The sequence below is a fragment of the Falco naumanni genome, chromosome 6 (assembly GCF_017639655.2).
Source record: "Falco naumanni isolate bFalNau1 chromosome 6, bFalNau1.pat, whole genome shotgun sequence".
NCBI lineage: Eukaryota > Metazoa > Chordata > Aves > Falconiformes > Falconidae > Falco > Falco naumanni.
Window position 1 is genome coordinate 60,797,227 of NC_054059.1, and position 17,845 is coordinate 60,815,071.

Below are 17,845 nucleotides of genomic sequence, written 5' to 3' on the forward strand. Positions count from 1 at the left end.
CCACAGCTGTATATTATCAATGATAATTAACCCAGCTTCATTCCTCTACAATTCCCCCCCTTTGGTTTTTTTTTTTCCCTTTTCTTTTTTAACAGGACTATATGTTTACTACTTTGCCATATAATTTATTAGTACACTCTAAATACCAGACTTCAAAGTGACTTGATTTTGGTTTGATTACGAATAAGAAATTATTTTGATGGGCTAAAAGGAGATCTTGCACATTTATTATTAAATGCAGTTCTTTTGCTACTAGAGTTCGTTAATGCCTTTAGTAGCACTTTATTTTTGTTCCTGTTTAAGATCTTAAAGTTTGTCATGTGGGGACTTTATCAAGGTTAAATAGCATATTATGCAATAACCAGGCTTTGACAATTGCAATAAAAAGGTGGCTAAAATGGTTTCCCTTGTCTATGGGAACAGAGTATTTTAGCAGGCTGCCACTAAATTTCATTTGTGGAATACAAATGAAACTTACTTCCCCCACAATTGCAAGTAATTAAAATGTTGTTAAATTACAGTAGCTTAAAGTGAGCTATTGTGATACTCTTGGTGTCTCTGTCATACTTCCCAGACTGCTTGAAAATGCTAGAATTTGTTGTTCCCAACCTTTGCGGTTTAACTGGGAGATATTATTTAAAAGTAATAATAATAATAATTACTTCTCTCATTTCACTGGAAACATGGTTCCTTTGTGTCCATTTTTTAGTCTAGAATTATGCACATTATTCAGCTTTGCTCAGTGTGGAGTCCCTGGTGTTCTCTTGCACAGCTTGTTAACCTGCAGGATATGGGCTGTTTACAACAGTACGGTATGGTATGTAGGTGTGGGGGGAGTACCTATAGTTCTTGTACATAGGAGCAATAGATGGAAATGCAGATGAGGTAACTGAAGTTTTATTACACTCTTGATGAGACAAGAAAAAGAAAACTGAAAGAAAGAAAGTTTTGGAAAGAACCTGTGCAAAAAAGACTGAAACAATTATTTGGTAGGATTTGTAGCCTTATTTGGATCTTTATAAAAACAAGGAGAGTAAGCTTTTTATCAGATATAAATTAAGATATTGGGTATAAATTATTGTGAATACATTCATCCATGTAAAAAGCACACAGTATTTTCTCCAATTGAATTATGAATGGCAGAGCAAGTAACCAGTGTTAATGAGTGCCAGGTGGAAGCTTATACTAGATAAATAGAATTTGGTTGTATTTCAAATGAAATATTTCAAAATCAAATATTTCAGAAGAAAACATAGACAGAAATTGTTTTGGCCTTGGTCTACAAATTTATGGAAAGGAAGACTTTCAGGAAAGATGCATTAAGGAAATGATTCAGAAGGATGTGAATACTGATTTTTGGGAAGCTGGAGGAGTCAAAGGAAAAAGGCTTCAGGAGAGCCCAGCTGACAGTAGTTTTGTCGTCTGAACAGTGCTTTCAACACTAAATTCAACCACAGCTCGTTGAAGCTTTAACAGTTTACCAGTTGTAGATTAATTCTCTGGTTTACAGAAGGGCGAGGGAAGTGGTGAGATGCAGCTGAGATCAGATTGGCCCTGCTGTATATTTGCAAATAAAGTACAAATGCAGGGTAACATAAACTAGCTAATGTAACAATTCCTCCCTACCCCATTTGGTAATAGTTGTTGCTTTTGGAAGATGGGGCTTCCTAAGGTATAGTCAACCTCCCTTTCTTTAAAAGGAGTGACTTTAATAGGTTTAGTGGTTAAACCTGTAACATCCTGCAGCTTCTTGAGTGTTTCCAAGCTATGGTTCTTCTCTTGCTTAAAAAAATCTTATTTTATATGCTTATTTTAGCATTTCTCCTTGTCAAGCCAAAATGTGGTAACACACAGTTGTTTCGTTCTTTTGAGTGTAGGGACTTGCTTATTCGCATAGCCTGAATTTGAGAAGGAGCGGTCTCCACCATAAGTAAATAGGTTCACTTTGGTGTTATGTGTCTAGCCAGCAAACGTAAAGGATGTTACACCTCTTTGTCAAAATACTTTTGTCTTTAGAAGCCAATCAAGGAAACCACATGAAATTCCATACAGTTGTCAAGTTTTAACCTTGCACCATGTAATGGATACATATATTGCTTTTCGTTTCCACTTTCTGTCAGTATGGTGAACTGCAGTCACAATTTCTCTGGATTTCATTTAGTGCTTGGATGATACCATTTATGATTCACTTATCAGAAGATCAAATAGCGAATGATAAATTATTGAACAAATGTAAGATGAAAGACCAAGTTACTCATATACTTCAATTAACATAAAAGCCCTGGAAGTAAAACAAAAATACGTTCCCAATATACATATCCCTTTCCCAAGCATCTACATACTTTAAGAATCCTTTATACAAGGGAGGTCTCCAAAATCAGCAGCCAGAGTAAGATGATATTGCATAGGAACAGTAAGAACTTAGCACAGACCATGTACTAAAAAAGGTGTTTCAGATATCGTCATACACAGCACGTGGCTGTGCTGCCTAATTGGAGTACTAATGAAAAGACTGTAAAATTAGAAAGAATATCTATCCAGTTGGTCAGAGCCATATTACATACTTGGGATTTTACAAAAGGAACATCATAGTCATTTTAAAATAAGCCTGTCCAGTCACTTCTCTTTACAGAAGTTCCATTAGATATAATGGAATTAATTCAACCGTATCTCAGACCTGCTATATAATGATAAAATGATGGTTTGAAAGAGAAGACTAAACTTAAAATAAAAAAATAAAATAATTCTGGCCTCTTCAGCTGCTGAAGTAGAAACTTTGGGAAGTGAAGATGGAGGGGTTTGCTATATGTCTTGGCACTGTTAAATAGATCGTAAGGTATTTGAGTACAGCTGGATAGCTGGATCCAAGAGCAAAATAAAAATTAACATTGCTTACTTAGGATCTGAATGCTGAGTAGAAATATACAGATTCATTTGTGCAAATTCTGTGTGGATGATGACTAGAAATGTGAAAAGAGGGTAGTGATCAAAGTATGGCACCTTAAGCGTGTAATACAAAAAATTAAAAAAACAGAAACAAAACAACAAAAAAACTCAAACAAAAACCCCCACCAAATCAAAACAGAAAGAAGGGTAAAGTTGGTATAGCAGAAATTGCTACTTTTACAAGTTCACTTTTCTTAACAGACTTCTTCACATGAACTTTCCATGTAAAGATGAATCTTTCTTTGACATGAAATTATAAAACTTCTTGAACTGTTTTGCAAATTGCTGTAATTCCTGTGCTTTCTGAGAATACTACTACCTTGATGTAACGAGTTTAAGAATGACTGTGTATTAAGCATACAACATTCAAATCTACCATTAATGAAATGTCTGTCCGTTTCATTAATTGCATCTGCTTTAGTGGCTTGTGTAAAAGTTTTAGTAAGAGACAAGAATTTCAAACAAAGGTTCAGAGATGTGTACAAGTAAGGTATTGGAAATCTGTTAACATTAAAATAATGGTTAACTTCAAGAAATACCCTGAAAGATCACCACTTCAGCAAACATTCAGGATTACAGTGCAATTAATCTTTGTGGTTTGACATTAAAATCTTTATTCACATTACTTCAGAGTCTTTTAGTCTGTAACTGATTTCCAGAAACAGATGTCAGTGCATACGTACTGAGCTTTTCTTAAAGGGCCTTTGCATTCCTGGAAAGATAGTAATGGTTTGTGAGTTAAATGACCATATTAAATCCAGAAAGGCAAAATGTAAGGTACTGGAGACAAAATATTCAGCTCATATATCACTTCAAGCAATTCAAAATGAAAAAATAATTTAATTCAATCCTCACAGGAAACACAAGTGTCTGGGATATCTGATTAACTCATTTCCTTGTCTAATACCTACCTCTTTACAGCTTCAACTTTCCCACATCAAAGAAAAGTTCTTGGCATGTGCTGAGGCTCAGGACTGAAATGGAAAGAACTTGAGCTTCTGAAGAAGGTTCTTAAAGTGAAATACTATTTTTAGGCATTTCAGCTAGCTCAAGCTCCAGGGAAAAGAAGCTGCCCCTATTAGTCCTTTTAATCATCCTTTCTTCAGTCTGATCAGGTCAGCCTTTCTTAAGTCTGATCATTTCTTTACAAGCTGTTTTATGCATTGGATGTAGTTAAGGTAGACTTCTTCATTTAATGTAGAGTTTTTACATAGGTAGCCTGCTTAGACGAACAGGTGTATTGTCTAGTTAGTTCAGAACTCTAGAGGATTTAAATGTTTTTATATCCATCTCCCCAGGTTTGCCATATATCATGGTATATTAAAAGGAAACACAAAGAAAAGGCACTAGTTAAAGTTGAATTGAATACCTGTTCCCAGTTATTTCATTCTGCTTCTTGCTGTATTCAGTGAGACAATGACTGAACACTTGGAAGCAGAAATATCAGTTTAATTTTGGAAACAGAAATTAAACCTTTTTTGCCTTTGTAGTTTCTTTCAGAAAGAATAAGAGTAGACCAGTAGTGGGATAGCTGTGGGTGAGGAGGTCCTGCAGAGTTTTAGTACACTTAAACTTAGAAAAAAATTTACATTCTAAACAGTGCAAGACAGCAAGATTACTTTTTCAGTTTGCAGTCTTAACACGTGATGCCAGGTCTGAGTTTTCAGCAGGCAGATGTGTGATGGCTTTATTTTGTCTGCCTCTTTGAATTGTGCTCGTGTGTATACAAAACCTACACAGCACACGCATATATAACGTACACATTATATATTAATCAGAGCAATTCTGTGAATGGAATTATATCCTGAATTTTGAGAGGGGGAGGAGCAGGACAGATTTTAGAGGAAAAAAAGTTAAATGCGTCAGGGCAAGTGGACAAGCATTGTAGCAAGTCTGTGAGTGTTTTTTGAAGTCTGTACCTTTACAACTGATAAAACACTGCACAACTCTGCAATGTGTCTAGATACTTTTCCTTAATCAGAGTGCCTTGCAAACTGTAAAGCATGAAGTAATGCTTCTAATAAGTAACCTAGTGCTGTTTTCTTTTGCAAAGGCAGTTTACTGGAATTTAAAATCCATAGAAAAGAGGGAGCAACAACTTCTTTGCTCCTACATAAACTGGTATCTGCATGTTTAAACTGGAAAAGTACAAAAAATAGCTGAATGAGAAAAGCCTGCAAGCCCTTTGGAAGAAAATCCTACAGCCCCACCATGCATTGATTTATATTAAATATAGCTCTAATGTATTTCACAAATAGAAGATGGAAAAAAACACTCAACAGAAGCAAGAGCAACCCAGAACACACAAAAGTCAAACACCTGTTTATGTGCCCAAAAGTTTAGAGTTTAGAAGATTGACTGCTGGGTGCTATTTTTCTACAGAAATACAAAAATATAAAAAGTAGTATTACATAAAAAAGTGAAAAATAAGAAACTTCCATAGATGAGCTTTCAACTGAATGCCTTTTGAGTAGATTGAATGTTGTGTGTCAGAGTTAAATTGGAATTGACTTAGTAAAGAGCAAGAGAATGAAGCAATCATGAGACTCAGATTCTTTATTTAGGTTTGCATTTTAAAAAGGCAGAGAAGAATGTGCTTTGACTTTTGGGATAGATAATGGCTGTATTTGTACTGCTTAATACAACGAACCTAGTCTCTATCATTGGTAAAGACCAGGCCAGCTTCAGAAGGGCTGTCACCGTCATAGTGAAAGATCATCTGCTTCCTAGTGAATACATGTCATGATTACATTTTTATCATGAACATATAATTGACTCATTCTAATATTATACACACGCACCCCATTTTACAGTAACTTGTGTTTAGACTGTGAGTCGCATTTAGGGTGAGGTTGAGGTAGTGTGGGACATGATCTGAGAGTACTTTTTGTGTCTGAGTGCTGAATCATCTGCAGGGAATTAGATATGTGGATTTAGAGGATGACTTGTGTCGAAATGGAAGAGGTGAAAAGTTAAAAAGGATGAGGATGATGGAGAGGTTATTTTGTTAAGAAGAAGAAGAGAAGAAAATACTTCAAAATGCTCTTAAGTTCACTTATGTTGGCTTTCCCTACATCATCTGTGTTTTGCCATTTACAGCTGGTGTAGCTTAATACCTGCATGTATATAAAAAAGACGAAAACAAACAAACAAAACCATACAGAAAAATATCAGGGAATAAAACTATGTTTTTTTATTTCAACAGAATGCTGAAATTTCAGTATTTGAAGTGAACATTCGTTTTGTTGGTGGACTACTTTCAGCTTACTATCTTTCAGGAGAAGAGGTAAGATATTTCCACATGGTTTATCTGAAATATCGTCATCTAGATAAGTAGTTAACTTTTAGTTTAATAATTTTTATTTATCCAATTTAAACTTGTTTAGAACTTTGAAAATGGCTTGTACAGCAGACATCTGTCCAGTGGCTTTTCTTACTTCTGTTACTGTTGCTTACTGTAAGTCTTAAAGCTATTACTTCTTGTAAGTGTTTTGGGGTTGGTGTTTTTTTCCTGAGTTGAAACCATACTCAGTACATTCTTACTGGCCTTTGTGCTGGCGTATGTAATTACGGAGTTCCTATGCCATGGTAGTGGTAGATTTGGTGCATCAGGTTCCTGATTCACAAATTGGTTTCGAGCATATCCTTTAACTCCTGTAAACAATCCTTGTGTTGGCCTTCCTGAAGCTGAAGCATCAACTCATATGGAAAAGACATGTTAAGAACAAAAAGATAACTGGTAAGCCTATACATGTGAATCTCTTTAAAACATTAATATCCCATTGATCTCTATTGCCTGTCATGGTTCCTGGAGAGGATGAAGAAGCAATTTCATCTAAGAGCTTTGACTAATGCAATATTATTTCTGTAATATATTTGGAGAAGCTATACTGAGTTACGGGTACTGTGATACTTTAAATTTTTAGCTTGGCACTTGAAAAGTCTTTTATCTTACTAGCTTAAATGCTTTTTCCTGTCTCTGGATTATAGCAGTATTTTATTGTAGGATTAACACAAGTTTAATACTCTTTAATCATAAGTTGCATTTACCATTGGATTTCTTAAAATCCAAAACATTTACTGGTGGAAACTCCACAAAACCCTAAAGATGTATTATTCTCTTTCATATGTCAATTTCCCACATACTGGCTAAAGCTCTGTTTTGAACCTGTCACTTCAACCTAAATTCTATGGTGTGCATGTTGGTTTTTGTTAAATTTTTTCATTATGTTAAAGCTGTCTTAGCAGGTACTTACTGGGTCATGTACCTGACAAAGCAGTTATAAGGAGACAGTGTTCCTCTAATATTTTCACATCCTAAGTAGACTTACCTGTTTATTTCCCATTATCCTGTCCTGAGCATAGGTGATCTTGAAAAGACACTCATGTTTTACAATATACAGGTTTTCATATTTTAACTGTTTTGTAATTTTCTGCAGAAAAAAATTGCACTTACACCCATTTCAAGTTCACACTTAAAAGTAATGAAAAAATCTGAGAGGTGCTTGGTAGCGCATTTCTAGATCTTTACTAAGTATTATTTTGCTGTTTCACCTCTGACTCTTGGAGGAAATCCCTTGTGCTCCTCCAGTAACTCGGTGCCCAGAAAAGTGTATGTAAGGATGTCTAGAACTGAAAGCTCTTCCTTCTGCGATTAAACAGTTGTATCTTTCACTGCAGATCTGTGTCTTACAAACAGGAGCGAACTTTTCCAGTATAACCTATTGCTGCATTTTAATTAACCAGTTCTGACAGAAGCAGAGGATGCTTCTTGGCAGACAGTGAGCTGGCAGAGGACTGCATGCAAGCCTTTATATCAAGCGGCAGTTGTCTGCCAGTAAATGCTTCAACCATTTGTTATCTGTTGTTGATTTCATCTGTGCTGATGGTTTGTATCTTGTGTCTGTTAACGTGCAGTCTCACTTTCAATCAGTGTGTATAGTTTCTCCTAAATAACACCTAGTCATTGCTCCTCAGCCATTCCTTCAGCTTTAAAGAGGCAGCTTTACTACCACCTCTTGCACTAGATTGATAGCAACACTGGTGTTCAAATAAAACTCTTTTACAAATGAAATGAGGAAGCATTTAAAACAAAGTGTTTCACACAATGAATAATTAATTGGAACTCTTTGCAGTAGGATATTGGTGATACTGGATGCTAATGTCCATTCTAAAAATGGATGGAGTTATTAATGAAAGTATAGTGGGCTCCTAAATGCAAAGTTGATGTGTATGATTAAGGAGCATCCTGAGCTCTTGCAGACTGGGAAAGACACCATCCAAGCTTGCCACTGGTTTTCATACTCTTTGATAGACACCTGCTGTCCAAGACAGAATGATGTTCCTAGACTAATAGTTGTCCTTGAGGCTTAGAGAGTGCAGCTCAGCACGCTCTGCCTTTATCAGATTGGGGAAACTTCCTGATTTGTCTCCAAAATCCAAGATACTGAAGCAATAGCCAAGGGCTGCCTTATGGGAAGAGCAGGGTGTAGCAGTTTCGAGGACAGAGCCGCTGTGCAGCAGTGTGAGGTTTCCCGTGTTGTGTGAGTCTGTCCTTTGCTGGTGCTGCTGGCAGGTGTGGAAAGGACTGAGGGCCCCAGAGGCTGGCTGCCACTGCAGAAAATATATCTTTAGTCATCCACTAATCCATTATGTTAGGGGGCCTTCCTAAGGAGGTGGAACAACCTGTGTGCAGACTGGAGGATTAAGCTTTCTCAGTTAAAAGCTCATTTAATTCTTTATCAGATTAACTATTTAAAAATCTTATGTTTGCTGTGCTCACTTATCAATATCCTAATTAAAGCAAGCTGTGTTTCAGTAAAAGGAGTGACGGAAATAATTATTGTTTGTACTTCTGAATTACATTTCCGTGGGTAATGATCCAAAGCTGCAACACATTGTATGTTCCATAATCATTTGCATGTCTAACTAATCATGATTAAAGAATATCCTATCATACTGAGCAGTTCCTAAAACATCCTGCTCATGTAATAGTTCATTTAGATAAAGGCACCAATGTGAATAATTCTTAAAATGATCAAATTGGATACTTTGCCACTTGGTAACTGTGTGTGGTGCTCACTTGCAAATAGAGCTATGAGATACTATTAAGCTTTCTACAATTTCTGCTTTACTAGGATTAATATGAAATACCTAAAAGTGGTAGAAGAATGTTGTACACTTTAAGTCACTTTTAAAATTTATTTTATGGTTGCTATTTAAACCCCTGCTAGAATTCCATCAGTTATCAAATTTTACTTGAATAACAGCTACAAATACCAGAAAACTTGGTTTCAAGATGAGTAGCCTTTCAAGGACTGCTTTTTTGTTTCTTTGGGTTTTGTTTTTAAGTCCCTTGTAGTAATATTGCATGTGAATGCTTCCCTTCCATTTTTCCGTGAGTCAGTGGCTGTACGAGATTATTAAAATACACCTGTCTCCTTTAAAGCACTACTAGTATTGATTTGTTTGCTTGTTTGCATGAAAGCCTCTGGAGAAACCTATAATATGGTAATTTTAACCCATATGAACAGGGCAGATATTTTTGCAAACTTTCTTGATCATTTTGTTTTAATTAAACCCAAAGTTGTTAGTAGACATGCAATTGCTTTTCTAAACAATTTGGTATGCAACCTTTTTTTGGTTTTGTACTGGCATAAGATGTCCAGTAAGGGAGAGGTTTGGTTTACAACTGCTTTGATGTACTTACTAGTCTGATTCTGGTATACCAAGGCTCAGGAGCATGGCATGCAATAAGATCCCGTGTTCTGCAAACCCACGTAACTGGGTTTTTTCTCTTGCCTGAAATACACTCCCAAATGTAGTCATATAAGGAGCTCATTCGTTAACTTCTAGAGGAGGACAACGCTATATCCTCTAACAGCAGCTAAGAACTTTCTTGGAATTCATGGAGATGAGAAACACTATTTCTGAGCACTATGATCTTCATTGTTGGGGCTGTGATACTGGTGCTGAAAGTTATGGTAAGCATATGGCACTGCTTGTAGAGGATATACAAGTCTAAATACTGTTCTGGCTAGCTCTTCTAATTTACTGATATCTGGTTCTTATAGGTACTGTTAAAGCTGTGTAATAAGGGGACTGTTTTACTTGAAGGCTGGTTCCACAGTCAGGGAATACATTGCATAGGCAGAAATAGAAGGAGCTTTAAATAATTGCTGTTTGTACGAGTAGCAAAAAAGTAAATTTAAAATGCTCTGAAGTGAATAAGGAGCATGTGAGTTTCAGATCCAGCTGGTAAGTTCCCACATTCCTTTGAAGCTTTTCCAGTTTTTGAATGGGATGAGTAATATTTTTTTTCCCCCAGAGTTAAAATATTTTTCATTCAGCAGCTGTTCTTCCTGCATAATAAAACCTTCTCTTTTCTAGGACTAAAAATAGTTATTTTCACTGGAGGAAGACAAAATAAAGTTGGCAATGATGTTCATGTTGCCATTTCTTTCCATGGTATGAAGCAGAAGTGTGATAGATTTTTTTTTTTTTTTTTTTTTTTTACTTTGGCAGTATATCTTGTTTAAAAGATCATGAGTTTATTCTGATCATGATAAAGGAATAAAAAAACCACAAAAAACTGTTCTTCATGATGATAAACGTTGGGCTTTCTAAGTTTCATCTATTACTCTTTAACCAACTGTTAATTAGAAGTAAAAAAGGTGGGGTAAAAAAAGTAATGATGTATCACCTAACTAGTTTACATCTGCATTTTAGGAGTTACAGTGCCACTATTCAGCTTCATTTGATGATCTTGGCCTCCTGTCTGACTTCAGACCTAATAACTGCCCACTTAAAACAACCATGCATCAGTGATGGTAGTGCTGTCTTATTAATGAGCAGCAGACATGAAATAGTGATGCAGATGCTATTGATCTAGAGCTGCCTTTGCCAGGCTAACCACAAAACATTGCTGACTTCATGTAGTGCTAAGACAGTCTCCAGAATTTAGCTGTAGCTGGTTTTATCTGGCTCTCCCTCTCTTGTAAAGGTCTCCCTTCACAGAGAATATTTAAATTCCATAAACACAAAAAATACGATTAATCATTTAGCAATCTTGAGTAGTAGGGAGACGAAGTTTGTCACCTATACAAAAGTATTGGCTCATTTCTGCAAATCAGGAATGTAAGTTCCAGTATAGGTGCCTTGGGGATCTTGCCTCACCGGTGTGAGAATTGACCACATGTTTTATCTCCTGCTTCCTTTCACCTAATGACGCTAATTAACAAGAGGACTTTTCCTTTTATTTCTTGGAAGCTTGATTTCTAATGCTGTTTGAAACATCCAGTCATGCTGTATCAGCTTGATCACTTCTGTGTGAATGCCACTTAACTCCTCCTTTAGCATCTTCATAGACTGGCAGTAGAATTCCCTGTTTGATAGAAACTAGAAGACTGCAATTGCCTGTAGTTTTCTACCCCCTTGTTTTCAGATTTGGGTCCTGTTTGCCACCTACCAGCCATCTGCTGCTGCTTTAAGTGATGTATCAGTACTTCAGTGGTGTTATCTTTCAGTTCTTTTGGAGCTCTGAAACCTTGATGATTTGTTTCATTTTTATCAATTTATGATTTTTTTTGTTGTTAATTTCCATAGAGTCCTGGGGTCACCTAGCTTAGAAGGGACCTCAGGAGGTCATCTAGTCCAGCTTTGATATTGGGACAGTGCATTAGGCTTGTCCTTTTAAAAATCTCCTTGCATGGTAATCTGCCTAGGCTCTTCAAGACTGAACACTGGGGCAAATACAGGTTTTCTGCAATGGCTTCATTTCATGAACTGTGCTCTTTTACACAGACATCTTTTATTTTTTCCTCCTGACTCTCTAGCAGGCCTTATGTTTCTCTTTTTTTGTTAGCTTTTTTTTTTAACTTTAAAAAAATTGTTCTTCAAAAATTACTTTTAGCTTGACCTAATGGTTTTTCATTTTACTTGTCAAGCATCATCAGCTTCTGTATTCCTTAATTGGACTTAATATACTCTTAATTACCTTCTTTGCAGTTACACCAAAAGAAGATAGAAGTCATCTGAGCCTTTTGGTTTAAGAATCTTGTAACTCTGAACCTCATCTTTTATCCTCCAAGTCAGCTCCAAGCATTTTACCCATTTGGCTGCTCCTTTCTAAGTTCATTTCAGCTGGTCTTGATTCTCTTTCCAAACTTAAACATTACTAGAGTGAACCTTTTGTTTATAACAGCATGTTGAATTGGAGCACGTGACCCCTGTTAGCCAGCAATATGTCAAACTAAGTCAAGAACTACTTTTTCTTTTATAGACTGAGTTTCTGCAAGAAGCTGTCATTACAGTGTATAAAAGCATGGTTTATATCCACTCAGATGTGGCATTGAACAGCCTACTTGGGGGCAGAGAAGGATTTAAAATCTCCTGTGTTTCCCACAATCGCAGGCTGTAATCTCCATTAGTATTTCAGTCTCTTCACCACGTTTAATAGATCTAATGGTGTTCTTTTTCTGTGCTAGCTGTGTCAAAATGTACCACAGAATCCCTATGGATTCACATTCTGGACATAACCTTAACTCCTAAAATTTTCTTTGATGTAGAATGTTCTACTGTTGCAAGCAGACTGCCCTTCAGTCCCCTATTTCTGTCTCTTTAAGTTCTTGCAGTGCAATTACACTGTCGCTGTTGATGATACCCATATTTTAAATAGGTTCTCTATACTCCAGAAACTTCCTAATTCCTAGTCCTTCTATCTCCTTTTTCCTGATGCTACTTGCTCAGCTACTCTGTACAACTCTGCCTCTCAAGCTAGCCCCACACATAATTCTGAGGAAACTTCAAAGAATGGTAAGAGAGATGCTGATTTCCAGTCTTGCACTTAATTCAAATTTTGCATCTTTGTTTTCCTTTTCTGCTTTGGAGTTACTGATACCACATATACATACCATGACCGGGAACTCTTACTCAGCTCTAAGTACATGAAGCCTTGTGGAACTTCTGCCGCCTGTACACCGAGCATGCAATCAACTGCCATCACCAACAATTTTTGTGTCTCATAATAAAGACCCTCAGGCTAGTCTACTAACCTGCAAAGTGAAAATAGTGGCAATTTACATTAATTCATGAGTTACTGTCTGCTGGAGTTCAGCAATGGGTATGTTTCTCTTTCAGATGTCAGCAACATGAATATCCACAGCAGGGTGACAGCCTGCTGCAGCTGCTATAACTAAGCCCACTGTGAAAGCAGGGGCCAGAGCCCTGATTTTGGTCTGAGAAACATGAGTTTAGAACTCCAACATGTACATAACCACATTCTTCACTTGTAGTGGTTTCCCTTTTGCATAACTGAAAGGAGTTGGTTTGTTTGGGGTGTTTTATTCAAAACAGCAAGAAAAGTTGGTTTGTCCTATGGAAAACCTATTTGACATGGTTTTGCATACATGTGTTGGCTTCAGAAATAACTAAACTGAAGAGCTTTATTGCTCATTACATTAATTTTAACAAAAATCCCTGCTCACCTCCAGACTACTGTAGTCTGATGCTGAAGCTGGTAAAGTTAGAAAGGAGAATGGATGGTAATGAGAGCTAAGTAATATCTGATTGTGTTTGTAACAGCTGGTGTTTGACATGAGCTCATGAGCTATATTATTAAGTAGAATTCAAGCAGCTGAGAGGGAGCTGGCTTGTTTGTTCTGAGGATTTGGCTTTCAACCAGCTCCTGCCATTTAATTTGATTGTGGTTCTACAGAAGAGTTGGAGAGGGCATATCTACCAGAAAATACTAGTGTGGTTGCTTTCCTTTTGAGCAGCAGCTCTAGATAGACCCAAAAGAAGAATTCTTTGCATGTGGGTTAATATACTATACAGAAAAAATTATATGTTATTAACAGTCTGTCCAGAGTCACCAGGCATCTGCAAGAAGTTTACAAGATGTTTGTCTCAGTATTCACTTCTGTCATATTGCAGCATCAAATGCGATTGCAATAAAAAAGAGTAAAAGGAAGGTAAAAACATATTGTCCAAAGAGTTGGGGGGATTGACCTGTTCTGCAAATTTAATAGAAAATGTGCAACATATGGTTAAATACAAGGTTCTGTGTAGCCATTTGCAAGCAGTGTTGAGATTGTTGCAAATATACTATCTAAAGAATAATCCTTATATATAATTTTACAGCTGAGAATTTGACTTATTTCTGCAGATGAAAGCAACATAAAAATATCTCAGTCGGTGCTGACAGTGGGAATATATCAGCATTAGTTTACCCTCCTTTAATTCTAGGCTATATAAAATATTTGGGAAAGTATATTATCTCTGTGGATGTATTGGGAAAGTGCAATTAGGTAATAGGTAATAAATGTTATTGAATCATCATAGTGATTTTTTTTTTTTTGTCCCGTCACCCCCCGCCCCCCCCTCCCCCCCCCCCCAAAAAAAAAAGTAGTACAGATTAAATAGTATGTATTTGCATTTTACTCTGGGCATGGAGTAACTCTTTATTATTTCATTTAAATATTTCACAATGTATAGCCAGTTTATATAAGATTCCATTTTGTGCTTTGTTTCCATAGACTGAGTCTGATCCAGACATTATTTTTCATGAAGTTGGGAGTTAAGTAGATCATAATGTCCTCTCCTTATTAGCTTAAAAAAGATAAAATCATAAACCATCCAGTAGAAGATTCCTGTGTTTTTCATTCTGTTGGAAACTACTAAGGCATTCTATCAGATTCCCAAATATGACTTTAGCAAAGAATACTTTTGTATCCTTTTGCAAAAACTGTATTACTTCTATTAAAGAATATGTAACCATTAATTAATTCTAAGTATTTTAAATACAAGTCAAGTGACTAGTAATCTTTGGTGAAATTGGGAAAGTTCCTTATCCAATTTGCTGTTTGAAGGATCAGATTAGAGGTTTGTTACAAAACACCACTTTGTGCCACATGCAAGCCCTGCTGCTTCAAGCTAACTGAAAATCATTGAGAAAATTGAATGCCTGAAATCAGAAGCAGACATGATTGCTATTCTTGTGTGCCCTTCGTGCCTCCAGCAATAGGTACAGATAATGGCATCTTTGCTGCAGAAGAAACAGATATTCTTTTGGTCTCCTTTGGATTTAGCAATGCATCTTGCTTAGCAGATCAAACCTGAAACAGATACAAACAAGGTTCACTGGCTTTAAATTAGGGAGAACTCTTGCAATCAATTTATGGAGAGTACTAATTGGCCTGTGTTGGGTTTTGTTGGGTTTTTTTTTGTTGTTTTTTTTTTTTTTCAAGATCTATTGTTTGTGTATTTCAAACACCGTAAATCTGTAAGATTTCAAAGGAAAGATAATGAGGGAGCTTTTTCCCAGGTCTTTCAGAAATGGGAGGAATCCACATGCAATTTGGATTTGCCATTTGTTTGTAAAAATGCTACAGTTGAATAAATGTTGATGAATGTTGTGGCTCTAAATGAGTGCAGTTCTTGGCTCTCCCATACCAAAAGCTTGTCTCTGCCATACGCAGGCTGTATTTGCACCCTGTGTGCAAATGATTGAGAAGGAATTTAGAAAAGATGTTCACATGAAAAATCCTCTGCCACTGGCAGCACAACAGATGCCAAGGGGAATTTGGGGTTTTGGCAGGTGATTGCCCCTGAACGGAGCTGTCATGAAGTATTTGAAAGACAAATCTTTGTTTTCCTCAAATCAATTAATATAAGGGCTTATTTTGCATAGGGCTAAGTGCACAGAAATGGGCAAACTGCAAGCTTTTCTTAAGCCAAAGACTGAGAAGCAGGCAAATAAAATCACTCCTACTAAGATTTGAAAGGTGAAAGAGAAGAGTAGTATTCAGTGCCAGTGTTTCATAGAAACCTTCCTTGCTTTCCTCAAGGAAAAATATTTTAAGGTGTATTTAAACAGCAGATTCAGTTTCTTGACTCACTTGTTTACATTCAAAGTCTTACGTCAACAAGCATTGTATTCCCATAGGTGTTAGCTCGTCAGCTATCTTACTGTTTAATTTTCTAGTAAAAATATCAGGTATAAGAGAGATCGGGAGATGGTAAAATATTCCAAAGAACTGTTTGGATATGTTTGATGTGTTCAGCTCTGATATTCTTCACTCAACACCTTTGATTGCTTACGTTAACTCACCTGACCTTGATAAGTTCTTCAAACAGTAACTAATTAAGACAGTACAGTATGAGGAGAGTCTTGTTGTTCAGCTACATGAAGGTGCAAAAGCTTAACATCAAAAACCCCCAATCTTATGTAAACTGACAAAACTCTAAAGCGAAGATCACTTCAGCAGCATTGTTACTGGGGTAGAGTCAACCTTCAATTAACAAAAAGCAATCTTCTTTCAGGCGTCAAGGGCCAGTTCTTATGATTCTGTTTATGATAACATAAGATATGTTTCTTATGATTCAGATACATTAAACTACTGAAAAGGCTCTGTAACTAGTTAATCTGAAGCACTTGATATGTCTGGTTTGTTTCTTTTCTTCAGCCTTTAGGCAGTCATCTGCTTTTGCAGGCTAAGCTAAATAACTACACTAGTTGTTTTTGGAAGCTGGTTCAGTCCAGTTAGTGCTTTAAAGTCGTGTTGTCCCCTGGGGGGCAAGTTGTCCTTAATTTTTGCAAGCATGACCAGATAATTTTACAGTCCAGTAGATCCTCAGGATCATCATGTGAAAAGGATATGCTGTGAACTTCATTCTCTTCCATTTTTCTTTGTAAACTCTTTTGTTTTCTTCAAACCAACAGCTGCGGAACGAAGTCAGCAGCTCACAATGCCATTTCTTAAAGGATGCTATTTTCCCCAACTTGTTCTTAAAAACACTATTCATCATATAAAGTCAATTTCAGTCTTTTTCCTTTTGTCATGCAAAACCAGTGAGTAACTCAAACCTTCTCATCATCATTTGCTGCTTGTAGGGTATCTCTTACAAACATCATTCAGTCTGCACTCAGTTTTTTCTCTCCAGAGTTGCTTTTGTTTCCTTTTATATTCTAGAGGGAAGAACAAATAATCTGCCTGATTCCAGGCAAGATCAGTAACTGCTGAGATGCTCTGGACAAACATTGCCACACTGCTGCAGGAGGCTATGGCGATGGTACTCAGCCTGTCTGGGCAGACTTACTCCCAATGTTAAAGCCATCAGCCTTTCTGATTTGCTTGAAGGTTGTGTGTTAAATTAATATGGTTATTAACTGACCCAAGGCCAAAAGTAAAGACTTAGTGAGATAGAAAAAACTCCTTACTCAACCAATTTTTTTCTTGACAGACAGTTGGTGATAGAAATAATGAGTGTAGCTGGTGCTAAGATGCCCCTTTTCTAAATCATACTTTCAAGATTTCTTTTTCTTTATATATATCTATTTCCAGCATATAATTTCAGTTAAGATACCCTAATGTTTTAATTCCTATGCCATCAAATATAAAAAAAGTAATTTAGTGAAACCTGCAAAGTACTGTCTCTAGGAATGGCTATGTGAAGTGTTCAGTCAAAGAGTAAAATAGAACACTAAAGTCATGTCATGAGTCTGGGTAAAAACAGAGTTTACATAAGTGTCATGTCTTTTTTTTTTTTTCTTTCCTCTTCCTTCAGGTGGGGGGATGGAAAGCAATCTAATGATACCTATGTTAGTACATGTACTTGAAATATTTGTGAATACTTCTAACCGTTATTTCCTTCAAATATATACTGCATTAAAAAATAACGTTAATCTTTTGAGAGAACAAGTTACGGCTGTTTAATTGCAGGAATGATTTTGAGGTGTAAGTGTAAAAAAGTTTTAACTGCAGGGAATTCAGAGAAGCAGCTGAGTTGCTCATAAATTTATGACTTGCTGGCAGCACTGCTTTTCAGTCAGAGCGCTTATTTCTGACTTAAGAATTGGAAATGTCTGCTTGCCACCTTGCGTTTTAGTCACTTTAGTTTT

The 17,845-nt window shown here is 36.5% G+C and overlaps 1 protein-coding gene across 2 annotated transcripts in view; it reads left to right on the forward strand.

Annotated features, from left to right (window-relative positions):
• The window catches only part of MAN1A1 (mannosidase alpha class 1A member 1), a 150,338-nt gene that overhangs the window by 55,200 nt on the left and 77,293 nt on the right, over nt 1–17,845 (forward strand). For both annotated transcript variants that reach the window (XM_040597917.1, XM_040597918.1), the window contains exon 4: nt 6,152–6,232. In XM_040597917.1, coding sequence (XP_040453851.1) covers nt 6,152–6,232 — 81 coding nt within the window. The remainder of the gene's footprint in view (nt 1–6,151; nt 6,233–17,845) is intronic.